The sequence below is a fragment of the Epargyreus clarus genome, unplaced genomic scaffold (genome assembly GCF_041222505.1).
Source record: "Epargyreus clarus isolate Ecla_fem2 unplaced genomic scaffold, WU_Ecla_fem_2.2 ptg000004l, whole genome shotgun sequence".
Taxonomy (NCBI): Eukaryota; Metazoa; Arthropoda; class Insecta; order Lepidoptera; family Hesperiidae; genus Epargyreus; species Epargyreus clarus.
In genome coordinates, this window is record NW_027332212.1 from 8,148,736 (window position 1) to 8,171,381 (window position 22,646).

The window sequence follows — 22,646 nt, forward strand, 5'->3', positions numbered from 1 at the left end:
ATATGTAAATTGATGTGATGATACATTATAGATTTTAACCGCCTTACAAGATACGAGGAAGAATCATAACATAAGCTTCACGAATGGGGTTACGTGCCCAAAGGCGCGACAGTAATGTTTTGATAAATGAAGCGGGACAGTAATTAAACTAAATAAACAAACTATCTATTCAAATCTATACAGTTGGTAGGCTAGAGATAAATAGACCGAGATGTAGAGGTTGGCATTTACGAGTATTTGAAATGAATAATGCAGAACTGACGGCATTCCGTCTGCGCTGCCGAGCTATCTGGATGACCTGTGCCATGCGTCATGTTGTAAACAAGTTATATATATTATTCAATTCAATGGTATTACATACTATCTTCTCATTGTGGTACTGTCTGCGTATAATTTTACTTATATTCATTCCCCGAGGAAAGCTTACACATAGAGGGTTCCTTCTTTCGCCTTTTTCAATGCCGGAGGGAAACCTTGTCACACATTCAAATGATGAATTTGGATTCCTGTATTATTGTTCAGGTCTGGGTGTTATGTACTCCTCTTTGTGTGGGTCTATAGCATATGACAAGGAATTTCAGTCTACGAATACGAAAAGGTTATAAACGTTAGTGTATTCATCATTAAAAATAGAAAATGATTTTATAAGCGCTTAAAGTTTTGGTAATATGTAAATTTTAATAACAGAAGGTAAAATTGTAATCATTTTGAAATTACATACAGACAATTTATTGACATATGTACATAATGAAACATATAAAACCATATTTAACATCGGCCATATTAGGTACCTACGTAATACATTTTACACGTAATTCTTCCTATTAACTATGATAAGTCCATTGACAATTATAACGTACCAGGATATTTCTATACGTGTTCCATTCATCAATTAGTAGGCAACTAACGAGCATTTGACCTCATTTAAGAAAAATAAAAACTACATTCAATGACAAAACAATCATAGTTAATGAATCCCCTTGCAGCAGATTCGCTATGTCTATTTCCAGCTCTCTTTTATTAAGCCTACTAACCACAATTAGGCTGTAAAAGTCTTCAGTTTATTGCCTTTGAGCTTTGTTCATATATTTTTATGGAAGTTAAGTGGCAAGCGGCCATGTAGCCTGTTTTATGATAATTGGAATTGGAATTTGTATATAATGTTCCTATATGTGCCTTATAATATTGATAAACATAATGAAGTACGTAATAATAATTATATGTTTATTTTGTAATATGATAGGATGACATTTCTCTATTAGGTACATTCCTACTACATATACATATTACTACATAGTAATCAACATTTGGTCTTGATTTAATTCTAATATGATGAAAAACAGCGAGAGTACTGTGGCATCATAATGATGAGAAATTACCCCATACAAATTGTATACATAAATATTGGATCATGAATTCATGACTGATGATCTCTATATAGTATAGGTAATATGTTATGTAGGTAATGTAAAAGTGTTAAGTTTTGTTCAAAACTTAACACTCCATTCGTATTTTTGAAGCACAGAAAAAACAGTACAAAGGTAATAGCAGATGAATCACCCGATTTAAAAGTCAGACTTCAAGTAACACTAACAATAGGGGCCGGGATAATTACAGAGTTAAACCATTGTACAGTAAAGTATAGTATATATTTACCATTATCAGTAACGAACATGCAAATTGAAGACTACCCTAAGCCTTGACACTGTTTTTAGTATCTGCGTGCAGTATTTAATGTCAACTCAATACTGCGCCTTTGACTACATAGTAATAAGTGTTTTTAAAGATTACAATACTTACGAATAAGGCTATCGTATTATAGGACACAGTGTCCTAATTTACTGTATTTTTTAAACTAAAAGTATCGTATGAATGAAATTTCATAAAACGCATTTATTTATTTATTCCTGACAGCATAAGTAATCAAAATATATACTTAGGTATGTATAGCGGGTTTTAATCCATAGGGTCATTATACGTAATACTTCTATTTTTCAGGAGATAAAAATACTTTTCTTGACGTCAAAAAGGTATTAGTCGTCTTGCAAAAAAAAAGGAAATTAATTCATCCGACAACCCAATGAGTTTCTTCTTTCAACATCAACAATCTTGCTTTACTTTCTTACATGGATGCTAACAACAAACTGTTGCATCACACCCAGAACAACGCTAACAGGAGGTGAATAATCACCGAGTGGCAGTGCCCTCTCTGGCCTCAGCTCGAACACAGGATATTTGTGTTAATTGGCGCCGCGGCGTTGCCCGCTAATTGTTCAGCGCGACGGACCACACCGTTGGGAGGAAGTCTGTATGTCGGTTAGTGTTTTGTGGTAAGCGGACATGGTGTACTTAAGTCAATCGATTGGAACATACCGTGGATACTTTGGAATGTATGCAATGCGGCTTTAAGTCTTTGGACTTTGTATAAAACTGGTACGTAGACTGTAACGACAAAGTTTTATATTGAAGAAAAATAAGTAGCATACAAACATGCAGTCGTCACCACCACGTGTAAAGGCTCCACGTAGAATTGAAGCTGAAGTTAGCCATAAATGCGTTGCTAAGACCCCATAAGTGTCAATTTGGATCTCCTCGTATAAGTGTTTCTAACTCATGAAACCCTTGAAACTGTATAAAACATTTGTACGCCATATGCCCAACATAACACCAACTATCTACACTAATATTATAAAGAGGAAAACTTTGTTCGTTTGTTTGGTTATAATGAATAGGCTCAATAACTACTGGACCGATTTTAAAAAATTCTTTCATCATTCGAAAGCTATATTATCTACGAGTAACATAGGCTATATTTTATATGAAATATATTTGATAAATAGATTTTTAGGGGGTACAAAGTTTGCCGGGTCAGCTAGTCTATTATAAAAATGTCTGATATACACCATTGATATGATTCAATCCCGTTAAAAATAAATAAAGTTTCTATTTCGTATTATTGTGAAGGCATTGATATAACAATAACAATTATTTTATATATCAGTAAAAATATAATTAGTTTTTTCTACTAGATCTTTATAGTAATACTCAGTCATAATCTCAAATAAATAATGTATGGGTTTAATGGTTTTTTAGTTAACCCATAAGTACAACATCTCTACCAGAATAATTAGTCATTACATACGGTAAGAGCTTAGTTTGTGCAATTAGCTGAGCGGTTATGTACAATTGGGATGAACATTTCCTTTGTTAGCCACTTATTTGTAAGCTGTGTTTGAGTATAAATTAACAACTAATGGTGATTAACTAGAAACGCTTACTGTTCAATTAATGTTGTGATAATATTAAACATTTTAAAGTATATGCTTAATATTATACAATGCATTTAAAATGGGACATTGAACCTATATTTCTTTTTAATTAATAAGTACTGAATGTCAAGTGGAAAAATAGTTTAAAGGCATTTATTTATTTATTTTCATTTATGTATTTTATTGTGTAAACCATTTAATACATTAGGTAAAATGCGATACATAAAGTCCAATTAATAGCTACCTTTACAGGTGTTACCATGTCAAAACTTAGTTAAGATGTTAGAATTAGCAAGAAGATTGGAAAATATAATTATTAGCTCGATTTATGTTCTGGCATGCTCTAGATGAGAATGTCCCTTACATTGTGAAATTAATTGTGAAGTTAAAAATATCAAAAGAACCTAGCTTAACTACACAGATTATTGAACACAACATTTCTGTATATTTTAAAATAGTCATACATAATCTCAAGAATAAACTCACGAGGCACGTACTAGCACGTCCACGGTTCCAGTTGCGCTCCCCCATTCCAAGCGAGAATTGGTTCTAATTTCGGAATCGCTATCAATCATTGTTAGTTCGACGGACTACTGTATCCTTTATTTTCGAAAGCTTCATTTATTTGTTTAAACAGACCATTATGAACCCCATGGTGAATTATGGGGTATGGGTTGAATGGCCTAAGGGTAGAGCTGCATATTATAACACTTAAAACACGGTATGGATTGTCTAACATAAAAAGTAGGTACACGCAAGCATAAGCAGTTGGTGTGAAATTCTATATGAATTGATTTGGGAGTTCTACCTGAGGTGGGCTAACAGATGTATTGCTATTATTGAGGGTTAAATTGTAATGCCTTATGTATTTCACCCATATCATACCTTCAAACCACGTAATAAGACAGAAGTAGGTTTGGTGGTGATCCCTCTAGAATTAAATCACAAAGGGTTCTACAACCTCTAAATGATTTCTATCGTTGATATATCCTACTACTATAATGCTATTACTATAATACAAGACTATAAGATGTAATTTTAAAGAAGTAATACAATATACATATACATAATTGAAACAAATTAAACAAATAATTATTACGAAGTCGACACTTCCACCAATATAATTTACATGTTTTATGTTAATTACGTAATTACCATTAAATATTGTAGATGATTACAAATCAATCATATATAATTTCAATTTCCTTCCTTCAACACCTACGAATATTTAAATTCCTCTAATTCAAATGGTAATCACCTAATCACTAATGATAATATTTCTGAAATCTACTATATCTGTGCCAATTTAAAATTCAAATGAGATATAACGGGAAATTAACTCTCTATTTTCCTTGAAAAATATACAAGAACTTAAAAATACTTAACTTTCAAATTTTATTAGATAAATACGTTTAATAGTAAATATAATTATAATGAAGAAATGTACTTTGGGATTACTTGTGCTGACGGCGCCAACTAAATATAGTAGCGTAGTAACATATTCGTAGCGTGAAAAAATTTTACATTTTGGTGAAAGGGTATTGAAGTCGGCTGAGCTATACACATATGGACGACCATTTTAGTCCTCAGGAGTGGTTATGTGTGTGTGTGTGATCTACTACAGGTGGACCATTGTTCTATATGGAGTTAGTCACTTATTGTCATCTGGACTGCATGCTCGTCTACTACCGCAGTTAGTTAAGCACCAGAATACTCTAAAAGTCATTCCAGTAGTATATTGATGTCCCCGTATTTGATACTCAGGTCACTTAATATAATGTTAGCGCGCAAATCTTAGCAACAAATCTTATGGCTTTTAGCTGGGACTTACCTTGAGTCCAGGGTTGAATTGAGCCTCTGGGAACGCCTGAGGGGTGCGTTCCTCACTGCGCTCACCGGCTCCTCCCAGCTCCCTCCCGCCGACCGGTGCTCATCTGGTCAAAAAACAAAAAAAATAAGTAACAAATTTAACATAATACTATCTAATTATTAGAACAAAATTAATTTATATGTCATTAGATGTTTATCAGAAACATCGTTTATCAAAACAACATTAGATACTATAAATAATTTTATTTTGATAATTAACATTTAGGTATATTCGCTTCTATTGAAATGAAAATAACAAATCGGTTATTTGCTTTGATCTTTAAGACAGACGTTTTTTATTTTTTTGCGTTCCTGTGAATAATTTATTCCAAAGTTCGTGGAAGAAACGCAAAGAGAACATCTACACTCAATTTCCAACAAAGCTGTATTCTAATCTAAAAAACACACAGTCAAACAAAGAGACATTGTGCATATTTGCGTCTGTGAATTTTTGCAGAAAGATATTTAAAGATATATAAGATATTTTAAGATAGATATTATCTTTCGTTACACAAGACACAACTGCATTTCTAATGAGCTACATATAAACACAATTTGCTACATAAAACGACGTAAAAACAGAAATAGATGAGGGCGGTCTAATTAAGCGAAAATGAACAAACATGTTTAGCAATTATTATTTATGATAATTACTTTCATTTACGCTATAAAAGGAGCAGCAATTAATGGCACTGCGTATCTTGTTGTTTCACTTCTAAGTTATTCTACAAGATAGAATCTTTGAGAGGAATGAGAGTGAAGAGAGATTGTACCTAGATTTATTTATTAACTGCATTTCGACCGGGGCTCTTTGTGCGTTTGTTTTTGGAATTTCACAGGAAACATTAAAATAATATTTAAGTTATTGAGAATGCCAATGACTAATGTCTGAAATATGGTTGCACAAACCACAAAAAAGTTATGTTTAACATTCATGTAAATAAACTCTTTGAATATTATTTTACACACAACATTAAAACTATGTTGTATGAAATGTGGATATAACAAGTATGAATTAATCGTGAAGACTTTTAACAAATCTACGATAAACAGAATGGCAAAACGTAAACAATAAAACAATATACCTATAATAAGAGATCATTATCGAATTAGTGTTTTTGCCGCCGCTCTAGCTAGAACGCAGTGACATAAAAATGCCAGCTGATCGCCGCGGCGTTCATCGTTACGACTTTTTCTTCGATACAGATGAGTCCGGTTAGTCGGTCACAAGAGGTATAACGGTCACAGATGCTGCCGTGTGCAATTACACGACAAATATTTAACATTTCTCCGATACTTATTCATCCGGCGGACGGGAAACGACCGCAAAGTCTGCACCTGATTCAACATTGTTATGTGGGTAGCGGTAATTAATGTGTCTTGATAATGTTCATGTGAATATCGTTTATCACAATGAGTATCTTAATAGCCTTATTGAGCATTTATAAACGGTTTTCTGTGTGAACTTTATACTGATTGTATATTTATTTAAAATTTACGATGGGAAGAATGTTAGTAGCTATGTATATTTTCCAATAATGACCCCGATTGTTTTTTAATTTGAATTACGTCACAAATTCCTAACTGCTAATCATTAAAAATGTAATGGAATAAATAAGCAAGCAAGAAATGTAATATTTATAATACTGTTAGCGATATAATTGAATTATTCAATTAAAATTTATATTAAATTTATTTGCCTCGTAATTGTATTTAATCGTTAATGCAAATACTGCGGATATAAATATCTAAAATAAATAATATTAGAGTAAGATTAAACTCACCCAAGTTTTAATTTGTTGACGTCCTTGAGTGCTATGAATAAAACAGTAAATATTCGCAATAAATAAACAGACAAAATAATACTTTTAGTACACATATTAATATATTATTTCCTGGACTTTTTGTGCGCTTATCTTTATATATATATATATATTTCTTATGTGCGTGTGTATGTCACGGAACTCCTCCTAAACGACTGGACTGATTTTGATGAAATTTGTTGTGTGTGTTCAAGGGGACTTGAGAATGGTTTAGATTCACAATTTAGTCAGTGGGAAAAGGTTTTTTTTTTATTAATTTTTAATTCGTAAGTAGTTATAGAATCGGAAACTATGCATTTGATCAATCTGATCTTTAGCAAAGTTGTTGTCCAAGAGCCTACGAGGGTTTGGGAGTTGGTAAGACCAATTTTCGACAGATGGCACCACTGTCATTCCAATGCAGGTAAAAAAAATCCGTTTTATGTATGTCATATTATTTCTTTATAATGCGGGCGAATCCGCGGGCACTACTAGTGATAGATGAATTTGTAATAATCTCTATTTAGGCAAGCGTGGTGAAGGCAAGACGAGTAAGAAGAGTAACAGGTATAGATAGATATAGGTTACATAAAGCGGAGGAAACTTACATACTTGTTTCAAGAATTTCGTAGTACTTTAAATATATTATACTTAACTTTAAATTACATCAAACGGTTAGGTACACACCAAAAAGATGATTCAAAGTAATTTCATGATATTTTTTGCTTCTATTCGTACGAGAACATGATAGCAGACCTTGAAGTTACAAACGTAGGTGGCAAGGCGACCACGTTTTCGGTTTCGAACCACGTTGTATCAACCTTAAACTTTGAATCGACATTTTGCAAATTTGGATTTGTTCCATATAAAATTACGATCAAGGTTTAGTTGTAATAATTCTCATTTAAACTAAGTAATAACTTTATAAACATGAGCTCTAAATACATATAAACAATACTGAATACAGAAGGTACAATGTTTACCTACCGTTATCGTATCGTTTCAATGTAAATTACGTAAATAAAATTAAGAAAACGTACTTGTCCGGCATTTCTTTATTAGTTTGTGTTTAAACTTAGATATTCTGCTATCTGACTTCCTAGAAAACTTCATTGCTTCACTTTCTCTGTACATTTCACGTCACATACACTATCATTCCAGCGCAAACTCATTAACAACTGACTATTACATAATCAACAATTTCCAAGATCATATTAACGATCTTTACACTGAACACATGCAAGCACAATACCGCGGTTCGTATCACTAAACACAAACGTTTCTTATAACGCAGACATGTATACTGTCCGGTGTCATACAGTTATATGTTTACACACACAAACTCATCGCTAATGTATAGTGGTTGTAGCGTTTCGGTAGCACAAGACAAACAGGGTTGACGACCCTGTAATAATTTTAATAAGTTTCTGATATATGTTTACCGTGGGTTTAATTTGGGTATATAACCAAATTATGTTTACCGAAATTAGCTTACCCATTATCTTAAATAAACACATTACAGATGCTTTTCATGCGGTCCGAATGATTTGTAAAACATTACTGTTTACTTATAACATTTGAAGTACGTTTTAAAGTATTACGTGGGAAATGATTAACCGCTAACAACTGAAACGAATCGGTTATGGAGGTTAAACGTAATTCATAAAACAACTTCGGCTGTGGTTAAAAATAACTTTATCTGTAACACGACCCACTTAATTTTTTCATTGAACTTAAAGTTACTTAAACAGATAACTCGAGATTCCAATGAATTAAAACAAGTAAAGCATGTGGTTTGTGGTTTTTCTACTTTGATTTCTTTATATTTTTTGTTTCATAATTGCATAAACATTCAGTTACGTTGAAATCATTATGTGACGTTGCATTAATTATTGGTTTGTGAGATAGATTAAAAATAGGACTTTATAATATTGTGTATCTCGGTATGATTCCTGAGATGCAATGTGAAGAATTCAAAGAAACGTTAAAGTACAACACCGAAATTGACACAAAAAATGAATTCGCAAGAGATAGCTTGGAACACAAGCGGCGTACAGCGGTGGCAGCATTTGTATCTGTCAGCGTATCGAGCACGTTGAATTAAGATGTCCGCATCCTGAACAACGCCGTCGTCCACTTACGGCACTACCAGACTGGCTACTTTTAAACTAACGTTTTAACGATTGCATCGATGCTGCATCACGTTTTGGCGACTACTTGCGTTCGTCGTTCGCGTCAAACAAAAAGGCCCGTTTTAAAGACGATACTGACAAACATGGATTTTTCCGCGTTCGCTTTTTTTGTATATTTGAACCTGACGATAAAGCAGACTTGCTACCTGATGGAAAGTAGTTAACGTCGCCTATGGACATTTGCAACACCAGAGGAGTCGCCAATGCATCGCCGGCTTTGAACGAGAGCTCTTTTTGCACCTTTTTTGAAGAGCCCCATGTCATAGCGCTCCGGGAATACCTCAGAAGGAAGTTCATTCCACATCTTGCACGGTCTTGGCAAGAAAGTCCGTGCAAACCGACGCTTGCTGCTACGAGCGCCAATAGTAATTGGGACCGGCGCTCAAACCTGAGCGGATTTTTTTAATGGAAGTAGCTGTGCATACAGTCCATCTGATGGTACTACTGCCTACGGACATCAATAACCAACGTCAGATAGGATTACATTCCCGCCTAAGGTTGGCCACGGATGCATTTCTACCCCTGAGGAATAAGTTGGAATGTGTCTGATAAGTATGTCTTCTTAACGCCCCCATCTAAGCAGAGCACCATAGCGCTTAAGACTGCTTTTATAAGGTAGAAATAGATGTGGCGGTGATGCTTTTAAAGACAAAACGCACGGGATTCTACGACATTCATAAGTAGCGTTTGATCGTTGCATCCATCTTCCAAAAGAAACTTATAAACGTCAATCGCCGACGCTAAAAGTCTGACGCTAGTCTGCTGAGCTCCTTACTACTGATAGTGGAGCTGGGTGACTCGTAAATCATAATAATGTTGTCAGAGATAGCATCTTCTAATACTTTATACGTTGATGGCTTGTTTGTGCATGTAGATGTAGTTGTGAAGATTATACATTCGACCTTTGTGTTTTTATCGCAACTACTGTGGATTATCTGACTTATTACACGTAATTTAGATTTAGTTGTAATGAATGATTGCTGGTCTAGATTTATTAAAGCAACAAACCTGAAAGTGAAGAGATAAAATCGTCTTTGTATCAAGTTGACGAGATACATCGGTAACTAGCGGTAAGTGCGCTCGCGTTTGAAATTGGCTTCCAATAATTAATTACATATCTGTCAGAGCATGCAAATTAGACTTGTTTTAATGTCTTTCTAACAACTACACGTGTCAGTACTTTCGAATAAACAAATAAAAATATCCAATCATGGCCTGAATGAATGAATGATTCTTAAAAAAAGTTATTGAAAACATTTAAAATGTTACAGCCATAAAAAGCTGGATTTATTAGTTGTAGTTGTGCGGTTCAGATTGATCTGTTGGATTTGTTAAGAAGTCCTTCAAGTCAATGAATCAAAAAAGAAGAAAGTTATTGTCTAAAGGTCGTAGAAGTCAACTGTGCAACAGTCGTTTATCATCCTATGTTTAGGTGTGTTCAATTACATTGCAACAATAAAATAGACAATGACAATTTCACAATTGTATTTTCATTTCAATTATGTGACCTTATCGTTACAACATGTAGAAAGAACCGCGCAAACCGAGCGAAACTAACCGCTCACAACCTATGTACCAATACTAGATTGGATGATAGATAGGTAGACACAACAAAACCGAGTTAATATACCAGTTGGCTGCGCGCGATAACCCGATTAGATGGTACACTAACCTGTGGGCAATGTAAACAGAAAGAGCGAAATTGCAGGTCCATAACGCTAGTCGATTTATGGACGGTCAGTACCGAATGGCTATCGCCGATCTCGGTATCGCAGTGGGTCGAGATCAGAGCCGCCGCCCTGCACGCCCCGTCACTCACACGCTCATTGTTTGAACCGCCTGGCTCTGTGATTCTCAACCTATAGCTTCTGACACAAAGTTTTCCATTAAAGTAAAGGAACAAACGAGTATGCAGTACACTAGATCGCTGCCGCCCATAAACGTGTGTTCACTTCAAATAGAATTGCTTGTCTTTTGATCGGTAACATATGTGTTGTACTCCTAAAGTCAGAGTTTGAATGCGTGTAGGATAAATTGTTGTGTGTGTGTCTCTCGTATAACTATAAGTCTAAAGGAACAATGAAGTCTGTTTGTTTAAAAAAATATTTATCTGTATCAATTTATCTGTACAAACAAGTAATACAAAATTAATTATTAACATCAAGTCATTAAGTCAAAGTTTTACAATAAATAAATACAACCTAAGCTGCGTCTATTACTTGCAAGCCGGATGAATGAATTCGCCGAAACGTAGGTTGGGCACCTCTGGGCTTTATCTTATGATTCATACCGGCAATTGCAAGTCTGAGATAAGAATGCAACAAATAGGGCGTTGCAGGCAAACAATCGAGCATGGGAAGTTATGCGGCCGACACGATTCCTGTACTGCGTGCGTCCTAATTCACTGTGTCGATACTCAAACGTAATGTGCATTCAATGCAATCTATTCTTAGATCTCGCTTGGAGTTATGGATTTGAGTCGTCATTGCGAGGCTAAGTTTTCAAGTTGTTTAAACAATTGGAGAATTATGTTATGTTTTTGCATTGTACCTATAAATTATGAGTCAATAAATAAATTGTGTGAAACTATTCTATTCTTAGTATTTTTAGACGGAAAATAAATTATTTAACATACTATCGTTCTTAGTGACTATAACGTAAGAGAATTATTAAAGTTTGTCACCCAGTTTAACTTCGAGAGTAATGCGGAACTATAAATGCTGTTTTTATTATAGATTTTTTCACTTCCCGTCTTATAAAAGATCACTCACAGGTAAAATTGTATAAGACTAGATTTGAGCCTTAGTTCCTGTATGCATTCGCAGTCCTACGCATCAATATTTAACCCGATTTTAAAATCAACACAGATAAACAAAAAAATAAACAATAAAATATTAAAATCAAATGTGTAATTATTATATAACTCTAAATAGTGGCGAAAATTAAATCATATTTAAATATATTATAGCTTATTAAAAAAACATGATGACATAATGAAGGATAGACAATGTGAAGAAAAATACTTGGCAAAATACGTCATGGGTTATGGGAATAAGATACGGTAAATATTATTATTCCTTATTTTGTCCAATAGTCAATGACGCTCAAACGTGTTATTTGTAAATTGAATTGTGACTAATACTATGAATCGATTTAACCGCAATAATGACTAGGTTTTTGCGAAAACATAATTCGAGTGAAATAAATGTCCTTTCCTGTTTTCCTTTTGGCTTAATATTTAACATTTTAGACGGGTAATTTTTGGGGATCATTCTGGTAGCACTTTATACGTTCATGGTTCATGGGCTTATTCATTAGGGTATTCATGTACAATATCCATATAAAACTGATGTTATTTATAAACAGTATCAGTGTTACAATTACTATGAAGATAAGGCACGCGTGATAGAAATTTTTCAATTACGTTTATTTAGATGGTTAAGAACGTCACCTATAGTGTTGGTGCTGCCAGCAGACATTATAAACAAATAAACACAAATAACTTTCTGCCAAACGCACATTAGGAATCTCTGTACACAACAGATGTCGTCAGTGTTTACGCGGACTGAAAACAGATATCTAAATTATTAATTAAGATATTTATTTAAGCGATAACCTAACCGGGTAAACCTCTGCAAGGAAATCTATGCGCACCATTGTGCAAAGGAAGCCGTTATTTTATATGTCAGGCTTAAGAAAAATCTGTTGAAGAAAAAAATGAAACAAGGCATATGGAAGGGGCGATATTTTGTATGGATGTTATTTGTAACGTTAAATTGTAAATCTATGATTATTTAATATACCTATATGTACATTTAAAAGTACTAAAAGTGGTAGTCTTTAAGTTATGAGTACCCAACGCGGGTGATATAAATAACTTAGATGGAACGTAAAATTAACATTTGCACAAGCAATACAAATAAAACTAAATGAACAACAGAAGGCTAGACGTTGCCCTCTTTTAAATTAAACTTTCACTTCCAACGGATAGATTGTTGAATATCAAAATTATTAATTTCATTCCATTGTAGTCTCTTAACGACGTTAATACGTACATTATTTTTTTTATTATGTTTATATTTTTTATTATTGTTAAGTTAATTTATTTTCTTCATTAGTTATGCTCATAGATTTTTTACGACAACTGATAATAAACTTGCATGTTCAATGTTTATACGACATAGTAATAAAAGAGTTTGTACGCGTTACTTCTATACTACACGTAAATAAACATTTAACTCCCCAACCAAAGTAACGGGTTAAAATGGGAGAAAAGTCGTAATAGTTGGGGAGCCCATGAGGGGATTTCGGGAGTATCTCGAGCGCGTCAGACTAAGATATGGGAGATACCTTACACCCTGTATCCTAAACCATAAATAAACAAAAAAATCGATCACTGGACATGCTCGAGCGCGGTTATTTCTCTTTTTAATATAAAGGAAATTCTCCTAGAAAACGGGAAACATCATACTCTGTCGATTACAACACGTCGAAGTAGTGAAAAAAATAGTCATTTTGAACAAAAAAAAAACACCCTGTATCATTATGCTATCTGATAGTGTCACTTATTAGCATGAATCTCTGGGAAATAATGATGTATCACAAACTAAATGATTATACTAATTTTTAGGAAAATACATTATTCTTTATACATTCTCATACTATTTTTTTTCAAATCGTCAGAATGAGAAAACACCCACCTAAATCGAAAAAATTAAATATCATATAACCTTTTCTTTATACTAACGTCTAATCTACACAATCGTATAGGTTCCAATGACGCTTGAGTTTCTACACATTTAGCATCATGGGCTCTCCTACTATAAATGAAAAGTATTAGGATAAGATGGTAAACATTCTAAAAGTTCGCAACCTGACCTTGCGTCAAATGGTTATTTAATCACAATAATAAATATTTGAAGTATCTATCGCTGATAAATAGTATCGCACCTATTTGCTTGAGCGGCTCCTCTGTAACCGGACATAGCTTGACTTTGTTCACGACGATCACCAGCGTAAACTGCATCGTAACACACGAACACATACACTGCTATTCAACTTTCTCACATTACTTCCACATATTGAGAAATGCATTGTTTACGTGCAACACAACGCGGAGTTCGCTTTAAACTAAGCAGGATTAGCATAATGGACTGTGTCAATTGCTAAGCCGGCAAGGGAAAAATGAGTGTGTATGACTGGTCTCATCCAATGTATGACAATTATTATTATTAGCGCGAGTTAATTGTAATGCGTCTCCCTCCCGCATCAATTGAGCGCGTGGTGAACACAACGGGGGAACTTTCGACGACGAATATAAACACGATCGACGCTATTCCTGGAAATGGCAAATAGTTTACGATACCGATTCCACCGAGTGTTTATGCTGTATCGGGGCGCGCGGCTTCAGCAATTATTAATTTCGTACTGGTTGCTGAAAATTTTGCATGCGTTTTAGATTTTCGCCTCGAGCCAACTAACTTTGGTTAAAATAATGGCAGCGTTGCAAAAACTACACGACTCGCCTTGACCTTCGTTTTAATTTTGCGAATTTTACAGAACATTACACACAGCTTAGCAATGTTTTTCGAATTTAATATTAGTGCTGAGTACAAAACGAGTGGCTACGTACGTGTTTAAAGTTTTTATTTTACTATCATCAGGCTGTTAACCTACTTCTAGTTACCAAACACCGTTTTTTCGTTCGTGTCTTATCCTAGTTATATTCATAGTATATTTCATTACAAATAGACATATATACCAGCTAGTGTCATCATCTGCATTACGATTTTCAGATTCCTTCAGTTGGGATTACAAAATTGACAGGAAATATCTGGTTTTATGAAATTAAAGGATCAAATAAGAGTACAGACCATCTGAATAATGGTAATTTGATGGTCACGGTGGTGGAAATAAGTTCAATTCTGCAATACGTTTTATAAGTGTTTGCTTTAGCACACACTTCAAACCAGAACACAGCAGCGTGTTACGCTGGTTGGGATCTATGATTGAGATGTAACAGAAGTGGCTACCGGATATGCAATGCAACAGCTGTTAAACGAAATCCGACCGCCAAAATTCCATATAACTCAATTAAATGTGTCTCATACGGGACAGCATTTTCGAGACTATTAGAACATTTGATTATACACCTATATTTCGTGGAATACAGACGTACTCAAAAGATACGCAATTTAAATCGACATTAAATTGAATTTAACATTAGTTACTAAATACATATATTAAGACGTAATTTTATCAATTAAGTTATCGTACCTTACAATTAGTCTCCATATTAGACACAATACTTATGGAATTGCGACATTTAAAGGGATGTTCGGGGCTAGTGGGCGGAGCGTAGGACTTAATTACGAAAACGCCCGCAGACGAAAGTGTTAAGTAGTAGTCACTTACATTTAATGATTATTGCAACCTACGCGACATATTTTAAATCGACCTGACTAGCGATTTGCAAATTATTACGTAAATTATGAAATCTAAACAAAATATATCATCGCTGTCCGATGGTATTATTGAGTGTTTCATTGAAACTCAGGTACGTACTAAAATGAGTACGAAAGAATTATCAGCCATCATTATAATACAATATCAATAATTACCGCAGGGACAATATTTTTATTGACTTAGATTGTTAATATTACAATGATGTCGCATCAGAAAGTGCTTCAAGAATGTACGCATAGAAAGGCTAGAGGAAGTCTAGAAACGACATATTGTCATAACAAAAGCTCGGGCATAAGATCTACTTAATAAAACTAACAATGTTTGATTGGCAGACAACGCACAGCTTGAAACGCTCCTCTTAAAGCAAAATATTTTGCTCGAGTTTCGTATAGAGCGAAGACTAGAACTAAGGAAATATTTTAGAAACCTAAGAGAACTAAATGGTTGATCTTTTCGGGGGTTCAGTGTGGACCTTAACCACAGTAATGAGTATCATAATAACATGTGTTAATCTAGGTCATAAAAGCTCTGTCTAGCAAATTTTATACAAATCCGATCAGTAGTTTTTGCGTGAAAGAGTAACAAACATAGATCCATCCTGCATAATATTAAAACATTCGCGTATTAATTATTCCTTGTAGTTACTAGTTAGTAAGACAAAGTTTTAACAAATAATAAAATACTTACATTTAATGAGCACGACAGAGTCGTGGGGCTCGCACTGGACCTGGGTGGCGTTCATGGCCAGCAGCCCGCCGCCGCTGGCCCCGCCACCCGCGCCGTTCGCCTCCCTGCAACACACATGCCTTGAGTAAACAGTGCCACAATCACACAGGATGTACTGGATAATGTAATATGAGATAAGGTATAATAATTGACTTAAGTAATGTACAATGTGGTAAAGGATTTCTGTAAAGTACATAGATTAGACAATGTAGGTAGAAGGTGCGCTGAACCCGGAATGTGAATATTATTATGAGGAATTGGATGGCAAACAAATATAGAAGTAGTAAAACAGTACGTAGCCTACTTGATGGAGAATCCTTCAAAAGGTACACCCACCCGGCACCGTGGGAGCGACAACGTAACCCGGACAACGTAGCTACTTCTGAGAATTAACTTTTTTCTTTACTACTCTTATCGTAACCGAACACTACAACATTTAACACTGCAGAAATAGACGTGGCGGTAGTAGGCCTCCGAGGCAAGAATTATTTCAAACAACTCGAACATTTCAATTACAGTTTAGTTAAAATTGGTTTCGTAGCTATTTTCACTTATTTTCTACGAAACAACGTGCACCATATCTGTTTATTATGATTTAATTTGCGAGTAACGCCTACTAAAGTTCTTATACCTAAGTGGTGTCTGTAAATTGAAGATAAACAGAGCAATTCCTAGCAAGGTCAGGTGGATAGCTGGCTCGTTTGCACTTCATTTCCATAAAACAACATAGGTATTAAACAATTTGAAGTACCTATACAACGAATAGGATAAGTAACAATTCTGATGATTAATATTCTTAGAACAGGAGACGGCTCCTTTAGGAGTAGGTTCTAATAGATCGATTTGAATTACAGCCAACTGCACTTCACAATTGTTGGTAGTACATATTAATTAATATGTAAGTACCTATATACCTTACATGCAATTGTTAAACAGATGTGGATCAGATGACCGATATAACATTTTTATTTCTGATCTGTCACAGGGCACCCAATTCAATTAATTTTTTTACAGACAGCCATTATTACTTAAATCTATAAAATATGTCATGATATCTTTACTTGTATAAAGTATCCTACTTAACGGCTAATAAAAAATAAAATTTTAGCTTAATTATTCCAAAGCAAACAATATACTATAATGTGCAATATTGGGTGTAAAAAAAGCTCTTTAAGTTAATAACAACGTCACCATGTGCTTGGCTAACTAGCTAGTAAAGGGTGATTTTAAAATTTTTCTCTGTCCGTCACCAAAATCCAAAAAGCACTATATTTTTTAGTGTCTGTATATAATATTGGAAATACTTAAACGAATTTATATAATTATGCTTATGCCACTTTTCAGTAAAAAACTTGAAATGATTTGGAAAAATTTGAAAACTAGATTGAGAATGCTCATAGAATACATAGACTTGAAACATAGTTTTTAAAACACAATTAAGAGACCTACATTAGAAACCTACATATTTTCTAAAAGCTGTGTAATTCTGTGCACCTTCTTATAATGATATAAGTTCACGTAAAACTGCTAGTCCACTCTGAATATAGAAATGTGTTGCGTCTCTATAGGAAATTTTATGACTACACCTGCTCGCAACAACTTCAGAGCGGACTATAACAACTTTACGCTCAATGCCAATGTGTAATGGAAGTCATAATTAAATATTATATTATTGCATTGTAATTTAGTCTGTCAGCTATTGATGAATCAAGTTTTCACAATGTTTTTAAATTAAATTATAAACACAACAAGTTACAACAGACTAAAGGCCAAAAAATATAATTTCATTGACAAAAGACACAATATAAAATAATAATTTAGAAAATTGTATCAATAAATATACTTGATTGAGTTGTTATATTTTTTATATCACGGCGTGCGTAAATTGACGTTTTACGCACGCTTCGCGTGCGCAAAACCCCCATTTCCGACCCCGTAATATAAAATTTTATACAACACGCGGACGAAAAATGTTTTTCTGACTCGTGTGATTGCAGTCCTCGCCTGCGGCTCGGCCTGCAAACTCACACTTGTCAGAAAAAAATTTTTCGTCCTCGTATTGTAATGTACTATTAATACTTTGATGTCAAGTTTGTCTAAATTTGTTAATAAATAAAATAGAGTTATTGTACTTTATCGTATAGTCCTGAATACATAAATATTTCAATGTTATGAATGTACAGATATTAATAGCTGCACAATTATGACAATATCCTGGATATGACTAAACATGGGTAGTGTGTAATATTTTTATTATAAGTACTTAAAAATAATAAAAATTAAAGGATGATTGATTCCAGGCTTGGAAAAGGTTTTGTAAACACCAAATGATACACTATCAGGTTTGGCCCGGAACTACTTTAAACTTAATATAAAACCATGTTATGACAGCACCCAATTATTTTCAATTTCATTTTATTTTTAGTATTTGTTCTTATAGTGGCCATGGCACAAATTTACAGAGTATGTATACGCTATAAATTTCAAGTGTCTATCCAGTCCGGTTCAATAGATGGAGACCTAGCCCTGTGACAGACACACAGACAGCGGAGTGTTTATATCATATGCAACTTAACTAGGAGAGGAAAAAATTTTCATTATCATGAGTATATTAAATTGATATCTTATTGTTCTTGTTTGTATGTATTAAATAAGATCATAAGATCAAACCATTTTTACAAGAAGCTATGAATATGTAAACAACCGCTACTAGAGATAGACTCCTAAAATAAAATCCTGAATAACACACTAAAATTTTTTATAGGTGGGAGGTTGTGAACAGATGTGAGTGATAATAAACTGGCACAAATGGCAGCTGCTTTTATGTGGTTATCTGTGTGTCATTTCAAGTGTTTCCAAACCCATGCGGTGAAAGACAGGGGTGGAATGTTTATTTGTAGTAAAAAATGTGTTGAGTAGTGTTCATTATACTTCTTGCTTTGGTATATAATTGTATCATGGAACATAATGAAGAATCTATGGCAATTCAATAATATTTCAAGTCATAGGTTAGTTTAGGAGTTCAACTTGTAAAGGTGGTAGAACCCTTTGTGGTTCGACTCCGGCGGCACCACCGCCACACCTATTTCTACCTAATAACAGCAGTTTTAGGCGCTGCTGTGTTCCAGTTTGAAGGGTGTGGTAAGGGAGAAAGACTTTACCGAGGCATTCCAGCTTAGTCCTCAGGGGTAGCGGCGCATCTGTGGCCGACCATAGGTGGGAATATCTAATCCTATCTGGGGTTGATTAAAGATGTCCATGGGCGGCAGTAGCCACTTACCATCAGGTGGACTGTATGCTCGTCTGCTACTCCTATATTATAAAAAAAAAAAAAACTTGTAAAATAATACAATACAATTTGTAATAAGTTATTGACCTACATAGATAAGTATAGGTATCTCACCGCCTTGTAATTAAAGGAAGCCATTAAATTGCTTAAACGGCTGACAATTCTGTTAGCCATTTAATGGCTGTCATGGTCTAATTTACGCGGAACAATGCCGACATACGCAGTTAAGTGGTGCAAAAACACGAAATCAATGAAAAACTGAGGAGAAATATCATTTTATTCGTAAATGATTTAAAAACTACATTTTTTTTTAATTTTTCAAACATGAAAATAGATGACAGTAACAATTTCAATTGTCAAAACTTACAATTCCTTGTAAGGAGTGAGTAATCTTTACTAATCTATGCTGACCTAGTAAACTGACCTAGTAACTTAAAAATTGATTTGATGACTAACATAAAAATCTGCAGTAGTGACCACCCAAGATCAAGTGGGTTGCATTCTGGGTTCTTTTAAAATGATAATATTAATATGATTGTAATCACTTAATATTAGTGACTTGAGTCAGCAACTGTAGTAAAAACTTGCTAGACATATTATAGTTGACTTATAAGGTCGTTCCAGAAAATATATTTTTAAAGGGAATCTACATTTCTAATTATAGTAGTATAGTAGCCCCATATATAAAGATTATAAATAATTGTAATAATCTCATATACCTAATATATTTTGCAGAACAAGTGCAATTATTGAATGAATCACCGTCCACATGCTAAGTAGGCCAGTATCATCTAACATTACACACCTCTCAATGTTTTGCTATAGCTGTGTTTATAATGATAAGATAAATGTTATGTACACCTTACAGACACCTATACTACAACACCATATTAGTATGTAGTAACTTGCTTTACATATATATTTATGCATATTTAATTTACAGCTTCCAAAGTAATAATGTTTAAAAATACCTTCTTACATTTGTTTTGGTCTCTATTATCTAATTGTAAACAAAACTCATGATTCAAGATAAAGACCCAAATTAGTTTTAATTATCTGTTACATATTGTGTAATCATTTTGCAACAATATAGTAATATTAATATTATTAATAATATTTATTAATTGTAGATAGATAAAAAATTATACCCATCTTCCCTTTAGTTCTTTAAATGTCAACAACACCCCTAATATATTCTGGAGGCTTCGAAGGTGACTCAATTTTGTCTGCAGCAACACCAGATCCACATTTATTGTCAAAATTACTTAATGATAAAGAAATCTACCTTTTTTCTCTATAAGTCAAATATGTATGTTGTATTCGAAAACTTTTATGCTAAAAATTAAAGTTAGTGTTCAGGGACTAACATTACTGTACTTAATAGCATCGTAAAAGTAATCATAAACATACATTTATTAAAATTAGTGTGATTTAGTAATAAATCACCTACCTTTTCAATATTACTGTATACTTTTAATATTCACTTGCAATAATCCTTGGATATCCTTGGACTTGCAATATTACTGACTAAAACAATCGAAATTATTATGAATTTATGGGCATATTCAGCTTAGGATTCTTATATTTTAGTGAACTCTAGTGGATTTTATTGCGTAAAGGTTATTGAATTAATTTGGGCTAGATAGAACAAGAATGTCCAAGATTAGGTATATTTTAAAAAATCCCGGTATTCTCCTGAGCAGTCAAAGGCTTCTAGTCTGGACACTAAGTAAAAGTAAAAATGGGTCAACCGCCATTCGTTGTGGGGTATTTTTCTCACGTGTTGGACATCGATTACCATTGCACAGTTCCAGGTCAAAGGACGTTGAACTTAAGCGCGTTACTTACCGTAAAATGCTTATTGCCGGCACTTGCTTCCCGATGGAATGCGTGCATTCGCTAGGAAAGCATTACCCACTGTTTTATGCACGTTTCGAAAGTTTCCTCCACGGAAACCTGCCACGACAACAATCACTGATCACACGCTCGGGTCCACGATATACAACAGGAACGTACTGAAATAGCACCACTCTTGTTTTATTCACAGACAAAAGGCACTGGTATCCAAGTAACGTACACTTCAAATAACGACACTGTTAGCCAATGTCCGAAGTTTTGATAGTGTTTAGTTCGTTAGTCACTAGCATTTGTAAATATTTTTCACACGCGTAAATACGTGAACTTGTCTCAACAATGTTTGTAAATCAACGGAAAATAAGAACGAAACGTCAAACTCGCTACGATAACCGAAAAACACAAGGCAGGCAACAAGAAACGAACGCGCAGCTGGCGGGCTGTCGCCTCTCGCTTGGTCGCGGGTGTGTTGCGGGGGGGCAAGCGGGTGGAGGGGCAGGACTGCCGTCTCCCTTCAGCAGTCCCGCTTCGTCTCGCAAGTCATTTTCATTATTACGCGTTCATTTTATTTTATTTAAAGCTGGCTATGCGTTTACTACACGACTGCATCAAGCTTATTTTGTTACAATAAAATTACAGGCGAATTATGTTGACAACCGGTCTGGATCGGATGATCAGTTCATCGTCAATATAGGCATAGGACTCTCCTGAGATGAATCTAACGATACCTCGTGTTTGCTTCAAAATTATAAGCTAATTAAGTTAGAGCAATGATATATAATACTATATATATATAGGTATATAATTGAGCTAGAGGAGGTTCAAAACTTCCCGTATAAAGAAATCCACTTACTTATACACCCGAAAACCATCACACTCTACCTGGCACTGTTTTCCCGGAAGAGTGCCATGGTCTGTAGTCTGTATCATTTTGCTGTAATCCTATCCAATGCTATCTATCTACAAAATTGAAAATTTCAAGTACTTCGGTATTTAAGTTATATCCTTAGGAGGCAGAGCGTGCAACATTCAACATTCGCTTTGTTGATCTTTGTATTGATATGAGACAAGGAGTATAATGGAACGCGGTTTGCGCAAATGAAAATATAAACAAGCAGCTGACTGGGCTCAACTGGACTGCATAGTTGCATGTTGATGAAAGCACGCGACGTCGTCAGAA

General features: G+C 34.3%; 1 protein-coding gene across 10 annotated transcripts in view; it reads right to left on the bottom strand.

Moving 5' to 3' along the window:
- Positions 1 to 21,932, bottom strand: part of LOC140757418 (rho guanine nucleotide exchange factor 10-like protein) — a 51,002-nt gene extending 29,070 nt beyond the window's left edge. For 3 of the 10 annotated variants that reach the window (XM_073093116.1, XM_073093115.1, XM_073093114.1), the window contains exons 1-3: positions 21,461 to 21,932; positions 16,285 to 16,388; positions 5,101 to 5,203 (exon numbers count right to left, since the gene is read on the bottom strand). In XM_073093116.1, the coding sequence (XP_072949217.1) occupies positions 5,101 to 5,203; positions 16,285 to 16,339 (158 nt within the window). In that variant the 5' untranslated portion in view covers positions 16,340 to 16,388; positions 21,461 to 21,932. Of the gene's footprint in view, positions 1 to 5,100; positions 5,204 to 7,980; positions 8,186 to 14,082; positions 14,305 to 16,284; positions 16,389 to 21,460 lie in introns of those variants that run through there. The other 7 variants (XM_073093111.1, XM_073093110.1, XM_073093113.1 and 4 more) reach the window with 5 other exon arrangements.
- Between the last annotated feature and the right edge of the window lie 714 nt (positions 21,933 to 22,646).